The sequence below is a fragment of the Scyliorhinus torazame genome, chromosome 2, assembly GCF_047496885.1.
Source record: "Scyliorhinus torazame isolate Kashiwa2021f chromosome 2, sScyTor2.1, whole genome shotgun sequence".
Taxonomy (NCBI): Eukaryota; Metazoa; Chordata; class Chondrichthyes; order Carcharhiniformes; family Scyliorhinidae; genus Scyliorhinus; species Scyliorhinus torazame.
Window position 1 is genome coordinate 147,308,749 of NC_092708.1, and position 14,498 is coordinate 147,323,246.

A 14,498-nucleotide genomic window follows, 5' to 3' on the forward strand; every position below is an offset into this window, starting at 1 on the left:
GACTGTCCTGATAATGGTGTAGTGGTGTAGGACTATCCTGATAATGGTGTAGTAGTGTAGGACTATCCTGATAATGGGGTAGGACTATCCTGATATTGGTGTAGTGGTGTAGGACTATCCTGATAATGGTGTAGGACTATCCTGATAATGGTGTAGGACTATCCTGATAACGGTGTAGGACTATCCTGATAATGGTGTAGGACTATCCTGATAATGGGGTAGGACTATCCTGATAACGGTGTAGGACTATCCTGATAATGGTGTAGGACTATCCTGATAATGGGGTAGGACTGTCCTGCTAATGGGGTAGGACTATCCTGATAATGGTGTAGGACTATCCTGATAATGGGGTAGGACTGTCCTGCTAATGGGATAGGACTATCCTGATAATGGTGTAGGACTATCCTGATAATGGGGTAGGACTGTCCTGCTAATGGGATAGGACTATCCTGATAATGGTGTAGGACTGTCCTGCTAATGGGATAGGACTATCCTGATAATGGTGTAGGACTATCCTCATAATGGTGTAGGACTATCCTGATAATGGGGTAAGACTATCCTGATAATGATGTAGGACTATCCTGATAACGGTGTAGGACTATCCTGATAATGGTGTAGGACTATCCTGATAATGGGGTAGGACTGTCCTGATAATGGTGCAGTGGTGTAGGACTATCCTGATAATGGTGTAGTGGTGTAGGACTATCCTGATAATGGTGTAGTGGTGTAGGACTATCCTGATAATGGGGTAGGACTGTCCTGATAATGGTGTAGTGGTGTAGGACTATCCTGATAATGGTGTAGTGGTGTAGGACTATCCTGATAATGGGGTAGGACTATCCTGATAATGGTGTAGTGGTGTAGGACTATCCTGATAATGGGGTAGGACTGTCCTGATAATGGTGTAGTGGTGTAGGACTATCCTGATAATGGTGTAGTGGTGTAGGACTATCCTGATAATGGGGTAGGACTATCCTGATATTGGTGTAGTGGTGTAGGACTATCCTGATAATGGGGTAGGACTGTCCTGATAATGGTGTAGTGGTGTTGGACTATCCTGATAATGGTGTAGTGGTGTAGGACTATCCTGATAATGGGGTAGGACTATCCTGATATTGGTGTAGTGGTGTAGGACTATCCTGATAATGGGGTAGGACGGTCCTGATAATGGTGTAGTGGTGTAGGACTATCCTGATAATGGGGTAGGACTATCCTGATAATGGGATAGGACAATCCTGCTAATGGTGTAGGACTATTCTGATACTGAGGTCGGACTATCCTGATAATGGGGTAGGACTATCCTGATAATGGTGTAGTGGTGTGGGACTGTCCTGATAATGGGGTAGGACTATCCTGATAATGGGATAGGACAATCCTGCTAATGGTGTAGGACTATCCTGATAATGGGGTAGGACTATCCTGATAATGGTGTAGGACTATTCTGATAATGAGGTAGAACTATCCTGATAATGGGGTAGGACTATTCTGATAATGGTGTAGGACTATCCTGATAATGGGGTAGGACTATCCTGATAATGGGGTAGGACTATCCTGATAATGGGGTAGGACTATCCTGATAATGGGATAGGACAATCCTGCTAATGGTGTAGGACTATCCTGATAATGGGCTAGGACTATCCTGATAATGGGCTAGGACTATCCTGATAATGGGGTAAGACTATCCTGATAATGGTGTAGGACTATCCTGATAATGGTGTAGGACTATCCTGATAATGGTGTAGGACTATTCTGATAATGAGGTAGGACTATCCTGATAATGAGGTAGGACTATCCCGATAATGGGGTAGGTCTGTCCTGATAATGGTGTAGTGGTGTAGGACTATCCTGATAATGGGGTAGTGGTGTAGGACTATCCTGATAATGGGGTAGTGGTGTAGGACTATCCTGATAATGGGGTAGGACTATCCTGATATTGGTGTAGTGGTGTAGGACTATCCTGATAATGGTGTAGGACTATCCTGATAATGGTGTAGGACTATCCTGATAATGGTGTAGGGCTATCTTGATAATGGGGTAAGACTATCCTGATAACGGTGTAGGACTATCCTGATAATGGTGTAGGACTATCCTGATAATGGGATAGGACTGTCCTGATAATGGTGTAGTGGTGTAGGACTATCCTGATAATGGTGTAGTGGTGTAGGACTATCCTGATAATGGTGTAGTGGTGTAGGACTATCCTGATAATGGGGTAGGACTATCCTGATATTGGTGTAGTGGTATAGGACTATCCTGATAATGGGGTAGGACTATCCTGATATTGGTGTAGGACTATCCTGATAATGGGGTAGGACTGTCCTGATAATGGTGTAGTGGTGTAGGACTATCCTGATAATGGGGTAGGACTATCCTGATATTGGTGTTGTGGTGTAGGACTATCCTGATAATGGGGTAGGACTATCCAGATATTGGTGTAGGACTATCCTGATAACGGTGTAGGACTATCCTGATAACGGTGTAGGACTATCCTGATATTGGTGTAGGACTATCCTGATAATGGTGTAGGACTATCCTGACAATGGGGTAGGACTATCCTGATATTGGTGTAGTGGTGTAGGACTATCCTGATAATGGGGTAGGACTATCCTGATATTGGTGTAGTGGTGTAGGACTATCCTGATAATGGGGTAGGACTATCCTGATAATGGGATAGGACAATCCTGCTAATGGTGTAGGACTATCCTGATAATGGGGTAGGACTATCCTGATAATGGTGTAGGACTATTCTGATAATGAGGTCGGACTATCCTGATAATGGGGTAGGACTATCCTGATAATGGGATAGGACAATCCTGCTAATGGTGTAGGACTATCCTGATAATGGGGTAGGACTATCCTGATAATGGGGTAGGACTATCCTGATAATGGGATAGGACAATCCTGCTAATGGTGTAGGACTATCCTGATAATGGGGTAGGACTATCCTGATAATGGGGTAGGACTATCCTGATAATGGGGTAAGACTATCCTGATAATGGTGTAGGACTATCCTGATAATGGTGTAGGACTATCCTGATAATGGGGTAGGACTATCCTGATAATGGTGTAGGACTATTCTGATAATGGGGTAGGACTATCCTGATAATTGGGTAGGACTATTCCAAAATGGGGGAGGACTATCCTGATAATGGGGTAAGACTATCCTAATAATGGTGTAGGACTATCCTGATAATGGGCTAGGACTATTCTGATAATGGGGAAGGACTATCCTGATAATGGGGTAAGACTATCCTGATAATGGTGTAGGACTATCCTGATAATGAGGTAGGACTATCCTGATAATGGGTAGGATTATCCTGATAATGGTGTAGGACTATCTTGATAATGGGGTAGGACTATCCTGATAATTGGGTAGGACTATTCTATAATGGGGAGGACTATCCTGATCATGGGGTAAGACTATACTGATAATGGTGTAGGACTATCCTGATAATGGTGTAGGACTATCCTGATTATGGTGTAGGACTATCCTGATTATGGTGTAGGACTATCCTGATAATGGTGTAGGACTATTCTGATAATGGGGTAGGATTATCCTGATAATGGGGTAGGACTATCCTGATAATGGGGTAGGACTATCCTGATAATTGGGTAGGACTATTCTATAATGGGGGAGGACTATCCTGATAATGGGGTAAGACTATCCTGATAATGGGGTAAGACTATCCTGATAATGGTGTAGGACTATCCTGCTAATGGGATAGGACTATCCTGATAATGGTGTAGGACTATCCTGCTAATGGGCTAGGACTATTCTGATAATGGGGTAGGACTATCCTGATAATGGGGTAAGACTATCCTGATAATGAGGTAGGACTATCCTGATAATGAGGTAGGACTATCCTGATAATGGGTAGGATTATCCTGATAATGGTGTAGGACTATCCTGATAATGGGGTCAGACTATCCTGATAATTGGGTAGGACTATTCTATAATGGGGAGGACTATCCTGATCATGGGGTAAGACTATACTGATAATGGTGTAGGACTATCCTGATAATGGTGTAGGACTATCCTGATAATGGGGTAAGACTATCCTGATAATGGTGTAGGACTATCCTGATAACGGTGTAGGACTATCCTGATAATGGTGGAGTACTATCCTGATAATGGGGTAGGACTGTCCTGATAATGGTGTAGTGGTGTAGGACTATCCTGATAATGGTGTAGGACTATCCTGATAATGGTGTAGTGGTGTAGGACTATCCTGATAATGGGGTAGGACTGTCCTGATAATGGTGTAGTGGTGTAGGACTATCCTGATAATGGTGTAGTAGTGTAGGACTATCCTGATAATGGGGTAGGACTATCCTGATAATGGTGTAGTGGTGTAGGACTATCCTGATAATGGGGTAGGACTGTCCTGATAATGGTGTAGTGGTGTAGGACTATCCTGATAATGGTGTAGTGGTGTAGGACTATCCTGATAATGGGGTAGGACTATCCTGATATTGGTGTAGTGGTGTAGGACTATCCTGATAATGGGGTAGGACTGTCCTGATAATGGTGTAGTGGTGTAGGACTATCCTGATAATGGTGTAGGACTATCCTGATAATGGGGTAGGACTATCCTGATGTTGGTGTAGTGGTGTAGGACTATCCAGATAATGGAGTAGGACGGTCCTGATAATGGTGTAGTGGTGTAGGACTATCCTGATAATGGGGTAGGACTATCCTGATAATGGGATAGGACAATCCTGCTAATGGTGTAGGACTATTCTGATAATAAGGTCGGACTATCCTGATAATGGGGTAGGACTATCCTGATAATGGTGTAGTGGTGTGGGACTGTCCTGATAATGGGGTAGGACTATCCTGATAATGGGATAGGACAATCCTGCTAATGGTGTAGGACTATCCTGATAATGGGGTAGGACTATCCTGATAATGGTGTAGGACTATTCTGATAATGAGGTAGAACTATCCTGATAATGGGGTAGGACTATTCTGATAATGGTGTAGGACTATCCTGATAATGGGGTAGGACTATCCTGATAATGGTGTAGGACTATTCTGATAATGAGGTAGAACTATCCTGATAATGGGGTAGGACTATTCTGATAATGGTGTAGGACTATCCTGATAATGGGGTAGGACTATCCTGATAATGGAGTAGGACTATCCTGATAATGGGGTAGGACTATCCTGATAATGGGATAGGACAATCCTGCTAATGGTGTAGGACTATCCTGATAATGGGCTAGGACTATCCTGATAATGGGCTAGGACTATCCTGATAATGGGGTAAGACTATCCTGATAATGGTGTAGGACTATCCTGATAATGGTGTAGGACTATCCTGATAATGGTGTAGGACTATCCCGATAATGGGGTAGGTCTGTCCTGATAATGGTGTAGTGGTGTAGGACTATCCTGATAATGGGGTAGGACTGTCCTGATAATGGTGTAGTGGTGTAGGACTATCCTGATAATGGGGTAGTGGTGTAGGACTATCCTGATAATGGGGTAGGACTATCCTGATATTGGCGTAGTGGTGTAGGACTATCCTGATAATGGTGTAGGACTATCCTGATAATGGTGTAGGACTATCCTGATAATGGTGTACGACTATCCTGATAATGGTGTAGGACTATCTTGATAATGGGGTAAGACTATCCTGATAACGGTGTAGGACTATCCTGATAATGGTGTAGGACTATCCTGATAATGGGATAGGACTGTCCTGATAATGGTGTAGTGGTGTAGGACTATCCTGATAATGGTGTAGTGGTGTAGGACTATCCTGATAATGGTGTAGTGGTGTAGGACTATCCTGATAATGGGGTAGGACTATCCTGACATTGGTGTAGTGGTGTAGGACTATCCTGATAATGGGGTAGGACTATCCTGATATTGGTGTAGGACTATCCTGATAATGGGGTAGGACTGTCCTGATAATGGTGTAGTGGTGTAGGACTATCCTGATAATGGGGTAGGACTATCCTGATATTGGTGTAGGACTATCCTGATAACGGTGTAGGACTATCCTGATAACGGTGTAGGACTATCCTGATAATGGGGTAGGACTATCCTGATAATGGTGTAGGACTATCCTGACAATGGGGTAGGACTATCCTGATATTGGTGTAGTGGTGTAGGACTATCCTGCTAATGATGTAGGACTATCCTGATAATGGTGTAGGACTATTCTGATAATGAGGTCGGACTATCCTGATAATGGGGTAGGACTATCCTGATAATGGGATAGGACAATCCTGCTAATGGTGTAGGACTATCCTGATAATGGGGTAGGACTATCCTGATAATGGGATAGGACAATCCTGCTAATGGTGTAGGACTATCCTGATAATGGGCTAGGACTATCCTGATAATGGGGTAGGACTATCCTGATAATGGTGTAGGACTATCCTGATAATGGTGTAGGACTATCCTGATAATGGGGTAGGACTATCCTGATAATGGTGTAGGACTATTCTGATAATGGGGTAGGACTATCCTGATAATTGGGTAGGACTATTCTATAATGGGGAGGACTATCCTGATAATGGGGTAAGACTATCCTAATAATGGTGTAGGACTATCCTGATAATGGGCTAGGACTATTCTGATAATGGGGTAGGACTATCCTGATAATGGGGTAAGACTATCCTGATAATGGTGTAGGACTATCCTGATAATGAGGTAGGACTATCCTGATAATGGGTAGGATTATCCTGATAATGGTGTAGGACTATCCTGATAATGGGGTCGGACTATCCTGATAATTGGGTAGGACTATTCTATAATGGGGAGGACTATCCTGATCATGGGGTAAGACTATACTGATAATGGTGTAGGACTATCCTGATAATGGTGTAGGACTATCCTGATAATGGTGTAGGACTATCCTGATTATGGTGTAGGACTATCCTGATAATGGTGTAGGACTATTCTGATAATGGGGTAGGACTATCCTGATAATGGGGTAGGACTATCCTGATAATTGGGTAGGACTATTCTATAATGGGGGAGGACTATCCTGATAATGGGGTAAGACTATCCTGATAAAAGTGTAGGACTATCCTGCTAATGGGATAGGACTATCCTGATAATGGGGTAGGACTATCCTGATAATGGGATAGGACAATCCTGCTAATGGTGTAGGACTATCCTGATAATGGGCTAGGACTATCCTGATAATGGGGTAGGACTATCCTGATAATGGGGTAAGACTATCCTGATAATGGTGTAGGACTATCCTGATAATGAGGTAGGACTATCCTGATAATGGGTAGGATTATCCTGATAATGGTGTAGGACTATCCTGATAATGGGGTCGGGCTATCCTGATAATTGGGTAGGACTATTCTATAATGGGGAGGACTATCCTGATCATGGGGTAAGACTATACTGATAATGGTGTAGGACTATCCTGATAATGGTGTAGGACTATCCTGATAATGGTGTAGGACTATCCTGATTATGGTGTAGGACTATCCTGATAATGGTGTAGGACTATTCTGATAATGGGGTAGGACTATCCTGATAATGGGGTAGGACTATCCTGATAATTGGGTAGGACTATTCTATAATGGGGGAGGACTATCCTGATAATGGGGTAAGACTATCCTGATAAAAGTGTAGGACTATCCTGCTAATGGGATAGGACTATCCTGATAATGGGGTAGGACTATCCTGATAATGGGATAGGACAATCCTGCTAATGGTGTAGGACTATCCTGATAATGGGCTAGGACTATCCTGATAATGGGGTAGGACTATCCTGATAATGGGGTAAGACTATCCTGATAATGGTGTAGGACTATCCTGATAATGGGGTAGGACTATCCTGATAATGGTGTAGGACTATTCTGATAATGGGGTAGGACTATCCTGATAATTGGGTAGGACTATTCTATAATGGGGGAGGACTATCCTGATAATGGGGTAAGACTATCCTGATAAAAGTGTAGGACTATCCTGCTAATGGGATAGGACTATCCTGATAATGGGGTAGGACTATCCTGATAATGGGATAGGACAATCCTGCTAATGGTGTAGGACTATCCTGATAATGGGCTAGGACTATCCTGATAATGGGGTAGGACTATCCTGATAATGGGGTAAGACTATCCTGATAATGGGGTAAGACTATCCTGATAATGGTGTAGGACTATCCTGATAATGGGGTAGGACTATCCTGATAATGGTGTAGGACTATTCTGATAATGGGGTAGGACTATCCTGATAATTGGGTAGGACTATTCTATAATGGGGGAGGACTATCCTGATAATGGGGTAAGACTATCCTAATAATGGTGCAGGACTATCCTGCTAATGGGATAGGACTATCCTGATAATGGGTAGGATTATCCTGATAATGGTGTAGGACTATCCTGATAATGGGGTAGGACTATCCTGATAATTGGGTAGGACTATTCTATAATGGGGAGGACTATCCTGATCATGGGGTAAGACTATACTGATAATGGTGTAGGACTATCCTGATAATGGTGCAGGACTATCCTGATAATGGTGTAGGACTATCCTGATAATGGTGTAGGACTATCCTGATAATGGTGTAGGACTATCCTGATTATGGTGTAGGACTATCCTGATTATGGTGTAGGACTATTCTGATAATGGGGTAGGACTATCCTGATAATGGGGTAGGATTATCCTGATAATGGTGTAGGACTATCCTGATAATGGTGTAGGACTATCCTGATAACGGTGTAGGACTATTCTGATAATGGGGTAGGATTATCCTGATAATGGGGTAGGACTATCCTGCTAATGGTGTTGGACTATCCTGATAATGGGATAGGACTACCTTGATAATGGGGTAAGACTATCCTACTAATGGGGTCGGTTTATCCTGAAAATGGGATAGGACAATCCCGATAATGGTGTAGGACTATCCTGATAATGGGGTAGGACTATCCTGATAATGGGGTAAGACTATCCTGATAATGGGATAGGTGTATCCTAATTGGGCATGACGTTTTCTGAGATGTTGGTTGATTGGTTTAATTCTGTGATTATGTCAGGTTGTTGCTTAACTAATCTGTGGAACACATCTTCCAGTTTCAGCATCAGTTTCCAGATATTGGGGAGAAGTAGTTTCAGCTGTGACTCGGCTGTGATTACTTTAGTCTTATGCCAATATAATGTTTATATCATTGCTGTAGATTGTTTCACTATTAAACTTCTTAAACTTTTTGGCAATTATTTAATGTTTTCCTCACCATTTCATTATCCATAAAGTGTCAGTCACATAGTGTAAGTTAGATCTGGTTACCAGATTTACTGAATTCCACTTCCTATGATGACGTTTCAACTCTTGACTTCTGAGATCCTAGTCCAGTACCGGAACTTTGAGGACACCACACAGAGCCCCATCATCTTGGATCCCAAAGAGGTCATTTTCTCCAGAAGCATAACAACTAATTGTTTTTTTTATATGAGTGACATGAGCCGTTGGAAAGACTGTTGGTCTCAGAAGCATCTGGTATCTAGAAATGTAAACAAATGCTATTGGGATCTGTTTTGTGTCCATGCTGTCTTCGGGCGATGATTGCACAGTAATCACATGATGATATGAAGATCACACTGGGAAATATATGATTGCATTGCCCGCTTTCACCTAAAGACAGCATGGACATTAACCTGATCCCAATGTAGTTCCACTAGCTGGTTGTACAGCGCTTCAAACCATCTCATTGTCTCCATGGCTGTTGTGTATATGTTGCAATGAGCTGCAGATGGATAAATGTAATAATTGGGTTCTAAATAATGTCTCAATATACATCCAATGTTTTGTTATCAGCTAGATGAGGTCTATATTTTAACTTGGCAAAACAATCTACAACTTGTAGTTCAAGAATTTCCAATGTACATATCAATCATAATTCAGCAGCCGATAACTGTGTAGTTCTAGTGCTCCTGTGACAGACTTTGTGAAGGTGTGGCCACCAGATAATCACTCTCCTGTCCAGTGAGAGGTGCTTGTTTACCACAAAACCAATCTCTATTGACAGGATCCAGAAAAAGTTGTGCCAGGAGCACAGAGTTCACCTTTCTCATATTATTGTGTGTCTGCTGGCTGTGCCATTATTCACAGTTAATGGAAAAGTGCCTTTGCTTAAAGACTTAACACCATTTACGTTCTCAAGGGTTCTCGTGGCCAATCTGGTATGCCTGGAATGCCTGGAAGTAAAGGTCACAGAGTAAGTATCTGCTTTTGTCTACTTCAGTGTTTCTCAAATTATTTTCCAAGCCAAACAACAATAAAGCAACGTAGTAACATTCAGGATATAGTTATTAAACTTATATTAGAGGTCAGCATATAATGCATCAAATAAATATAAAAAACTGTTTTTAAAAGTGCTGTAAACATTTTGTTGTTTTCTGAACTCATGTAAATTAAAGCCAAGTGCTCCATATTCCCTGGTTACAAAATATTATGTGAATCCCCACTCCCTCCCACTCCACAGAGCGATTGTAATCAGCCCCTCTCCCCTACAATGTGACTCTTCTTCCCAACATCCCCCCCTCCCTCCTCCTCCTCCTCCCCCCTCCTCCCCCCTCCCCCCCCTCCCCTCCCCTCCCCCCCCTCCCTCCCCCCCCCCTCCCCCCCCTCCCCCCCCTCCCCTCCCCCCCCTCCCTCCCCTCCCCCCCCCTCCCCTCCCTCCCCTCCCCCCCCCTCCCCTCCCTCCCCTCCCCCCCTCCCCTCCCCTCCCCCCCCCCTCCCCTCCCCTCCCCTCCCCTCCCCCCCCTCCCCTCCCCCCCCCCTCCCTCCCCCCCCTCCCTCCCCCCCCCTCCCCTCCCTCCCCCCCCTCCCCTCCCCCCCCCTCCCCTCCCCCCCCCTCCCCTCCCCCCCCCTCCCCTCCCCCCCCCTCCCCCTCCCCTCCCCCCCCCTCCCCCCCCCTCCCCCTCCCCTCCCCTCCCCCCCCTCCCCCTCCCCCCCTCCCCTCCCCCCCCTCCCCCTCCCCCCCTCCCCTCCCCTCCCTCCCCCCTCCCCTCCCCTCCCCTCCCCCCTCCCCTCCCTCCCCTCCCCTCCCTCCCCTCCCTCCCCCCCCCCTCCCCTCCCCTCCCCTCCCCCCCTCCCCTCCCTCCCTCCCTCCCCTCCCCCCCCCTCCCTCCCCCCCCTCCCCTCCCCCTCCCCCCCCCCCCTCCCCCTCCCCTCCCCTCCCCCTCCCCTCCCCCCCCTCCCTCCTCCCCCCCCCCCCTCCCTCCTCCCCCCCCCCCTCCCTCCTCCCCCCCTCCCCTCCCCCCCCCTCCCCTCCCCCTCCCCTCCCCTCCCCCCTCCCCTCCCCCTCCCCTCCCCCTCCCTCCCCCCTCCCCCCCCCCTCCCCCCTCCCCCCTCCCCCCCCTCCCCCCTCCCTCCCCCTCCCCCCCCCCCTCCCCCCTCCCCCCCCCCTCCCCTCCCCCTCCCCCCCCCCTCCCCTCCCCCCCCTCCCCCCCCCCCTCCCCTCCCCCCCCTCCTCCCCCCCCTCCCCCTCCCCTCCCCCCCTTCCCCCCCTCCCCCTCCCCCCCCTCCCCTCCCCCCCCCCCCTCCCCTCCCCCCCCCCCCTCCCCCCCTCACCCCTCCACCACCCCCCCCCGCCCCCCCACGCCCCCCTCCCCTCCCCCTCCCCCCCCCCCCCTCCCCCCCCTCACCCCTCCCCCCCCCCCCTCCCCCCCCGCCCCCTCCCCTCCCCCTCCCCCCCCCCTCCGCCCCCCCCTCCCCCCCCGCCCCTCCCTCCCCCCCCCTCCCCCTCCCTCCCCTCCCCCCCTCCCCCCCTCCCTCCCCCCTCCCTCCCCCCCCCTCCCCCCCCCCTCCCTCCCTCCCCCCCCCTCCCCCCTCCCCCCTCCCCCTCCCCCCCCTCCCTCCCCCCTCCCGCCCCCCCCTCCCCTCCCCCCCCCCCTCCCCTCCCCCCCCTCCCCTCCCCCCCCCTCCCCCCCCCTCCCCTCCCCCCCCCTCCCCGCCCCCCCCCTCCCCGCCCCCCCCCCCGCCCCTCCCCCCCCCCGCCCCTCCCCCCCCCCCTCCCCTCCCTCCCCCTCCCCTCCCCTCCCCCCCCCCCCTCCCCTCCCCCCCCCCTCCCCTCCCCCTCCCCTCCCCCCCCCCCTCCCCTCCCTCCCCCTCCCCTCCCCTCCCCCCCCCCCCCCCTCCCCTCCCCCCCCCCCTCCCCTCCCCCCCCTCCCCTCCCCCCCCCCCCCCCTCCCCCCCCCCCTCCCCTCCCCTCCCCCCCCCCCTCCCCTCCCCCCCCCCTCCCCTCCCCCCCCCTCCCCTCCCCCCCCCCCCCCTCCCCCCCCCCCCCCCTCCCCTCCCCCCCCCCTCCCCTCCCCCCCCCCCTCCCCTCCCTCCCCCCCCCCTCCCCCCCCCTCCCCCCCCCCTCCCCCCCCCTCCCTCCCCCCCCCTCCCCTCCCTCCCCCCCCTCCCCTCCCCTCCCCTCCCCCCCCCTCCCCTCCCCTCCCCCCCTCCCCCCCCTCCCCCCCCTCCCTCCCCTCCCCCCCCTCCCCCCCTCCCTCCCCTCCCCCCCCCTCCCTCCCCTCCCCCCCCCTCCCTCCCCTCCCCCCCCCTCCCTCCCCTCCCCCCCCCCTCCCTCCCCTCCCCCCCCCTCCCTCCCCTCCCCCCCCCTCCCCCCCCTCCCCCCCCTCCCTCCCCTCCCCCCCCCTCCCCCCCTCCCCCCCCTCCCCTCCCCCCCTCCCCCCCTCCCCCCCTCCCCTCCCCCCCTCCCCCCCCCCTCTCCCTCCCCCCCCTCCCCTCCCCCCCCTCCCCCCCCTCCCCTCCCCCCCCTCCCCCCCCTCCCCCCCCTCCCCTCCCCCCCCTCCCCCCCCTCCCCTCCCCCCCCCCCCCTCCCCTCCCCTCCCCCCCCCTCCCCTCTCCCCCTCCCCTCCCCTCCCCCTCCCTCCTCCCTCCCTCCCCCCCCCTCCCCTCCCCCTCCCTCCCCCCCCCCTCCCCCCCCCTCCCCTCCCCCCTCCCCCCCCCTCCCCTCCCCCCTCCCCCCCCCCTCCCCTCCCCCCCTCCCCCCCCCCCCCTCCCCTCCCCCCCCCCCCCTCCCCTCCCCCCCCCCCTCCCCTCCCCCCCCCTCCCTCCCCCCCCCTCCCCTCCCCCCCTCCCTCCCCCCCCCTCCCCTCCCTCCCCCCCCCCCTCCCCTCCCTCCCCCCCCCCCTCCCCTCCCTCCCCCCCCCCCTCCCCTCCCTCCCCCCCCCCCTCCCCTCCCTCCCCCCCCCCTCCCCTCCCTCCCCCCCCCCCCTCCCCTCCCTCCCCCCCCCCTCCCCCCCCTCCCCTCCCTCCCCCCCCCCTCCCCCCCCCTCCCCTCCCCCCTCCCCTCCCCCCTCCCCTCCCCCCCTCCCCCCCCTCCCTCTCCCCCTCCCCCCCCCCCCTCCCCCCCCTCCCCCCCTCCCCCCCCCTCCCCCCTCCCCCCCCCCCCCTCCCCCCCCCCTCCCCCCCCTCCCCCCCCCCTCCCCCCCCCCTCCCCTCCCCTCCCCCCCCCCTCCCCTCCCCCTCCCCTCCCCTCCCCTCCCCCCCCCCTCCCCTCCCCCTCCCCTCCCCCCTCCCCCCCCTCCCCTCCCCCCCTCCTCCCCTCCCCTCCCTCCCCCCCCCCCCTCCCCCCCCCCCCTCCCCTCCCCCCCCCCTCCCCTCCCCCCCCCCCCTCCCCTGTCCCCCCTCCCCTCCCCTCCCCCCTCCCCCCCCTCCCCCCCCCCTCCCCTCCCCTCCCTCCCCCCCCTCCCCTCCCTCCCCCCCCCCTCCCCTCCCTCCCCCCCCCTCCCCCCCCCTCCCTCCCCCCCTCCCCCCCCCTCCCCCCCCCTCCCCCCCCTCCCCCCCCCTCCCTCCCCCCCCCCTCCCTCCCCCCCCCCTCCCCCCCCCCTCCCTCCCCCCCCCCTCCCTCCCCCCCCCTCCCCTCCCCCCCTCCCTCCCCCCCCCTCCCCTCCCCCCCTCCTCCCCTCCCCCCCCCTCCCCTCCCTCCCCCTCCCCTCCCTCCCCCCCCCCCTCCCTCCCCCCCCCCTCCCCTCCCTCCCCCCCCTCCCTCCCCCCCCTCCCCTCCCTCCCCCCCCTCCCTCCCCCCCCCCCCCCCTCCCCCCCCCCCCCCCCCCCCCCCCCTCCCCCCCCCCCCTGTTTTTGGTCTAAATGCCATTACCTGTGAAGCAGAGTTGGTACCTTAGGGTAATGAGCCCGTACAAAAGGCTGACGATTAGAAACAAAGCAGTTTAAACCTTCCTGGCTCAGCCACATGACCTCCAGATTTTCTCAAACTCTGAACACAGTCCAGACCAAGTTGGTGCACAAATATCCTGGACGTATTCAAACTAATTGCTTGAAGTGTTTCCTTAAGTTAAAGAGCACTTTGAGCTCAATGCCTACTCCATGCTGTTTGGCAGAATTGATGCAGTCGCCCTAGTGCTGTCCACTAAAACCTCTAGATTGGGTTGTTGCCATTTATTACTTGGGGGTTAGTGGGAGGGGGGGAGGCTGCAAGGGGTTTGGAGGAACAGCTGTTGTGACCTCTAACCTCTATCAGGGATCATGACCAATAGCGTGAGTCTATTT

At 53.2% G+C, this 14,498-nt stretch overlaps 1 protein-coding gene across 1 annotated transcript in view; it reads left to right on the forward strand.

Moving 5' to 3' along the window:
- LOC140406814 (uncharacterized) overlaps window positions 1-14,498 on the forward strand; it is a 249,663-nt gene that overhangs the window by 133,138 nt on the left and 102,027 nt on the right. Inside the window, exon 9 of the mRNA XM_072494717.1 lies at window positions 10,138-10,191. Within this exon, the coding sequence (XP_072350818.1) occupies window positions 10,138-10,191 (54 nt within the window). The remainder of the gene's footprint in view (window positions 1-10,137; window positions 10,192-14,498) is intronic.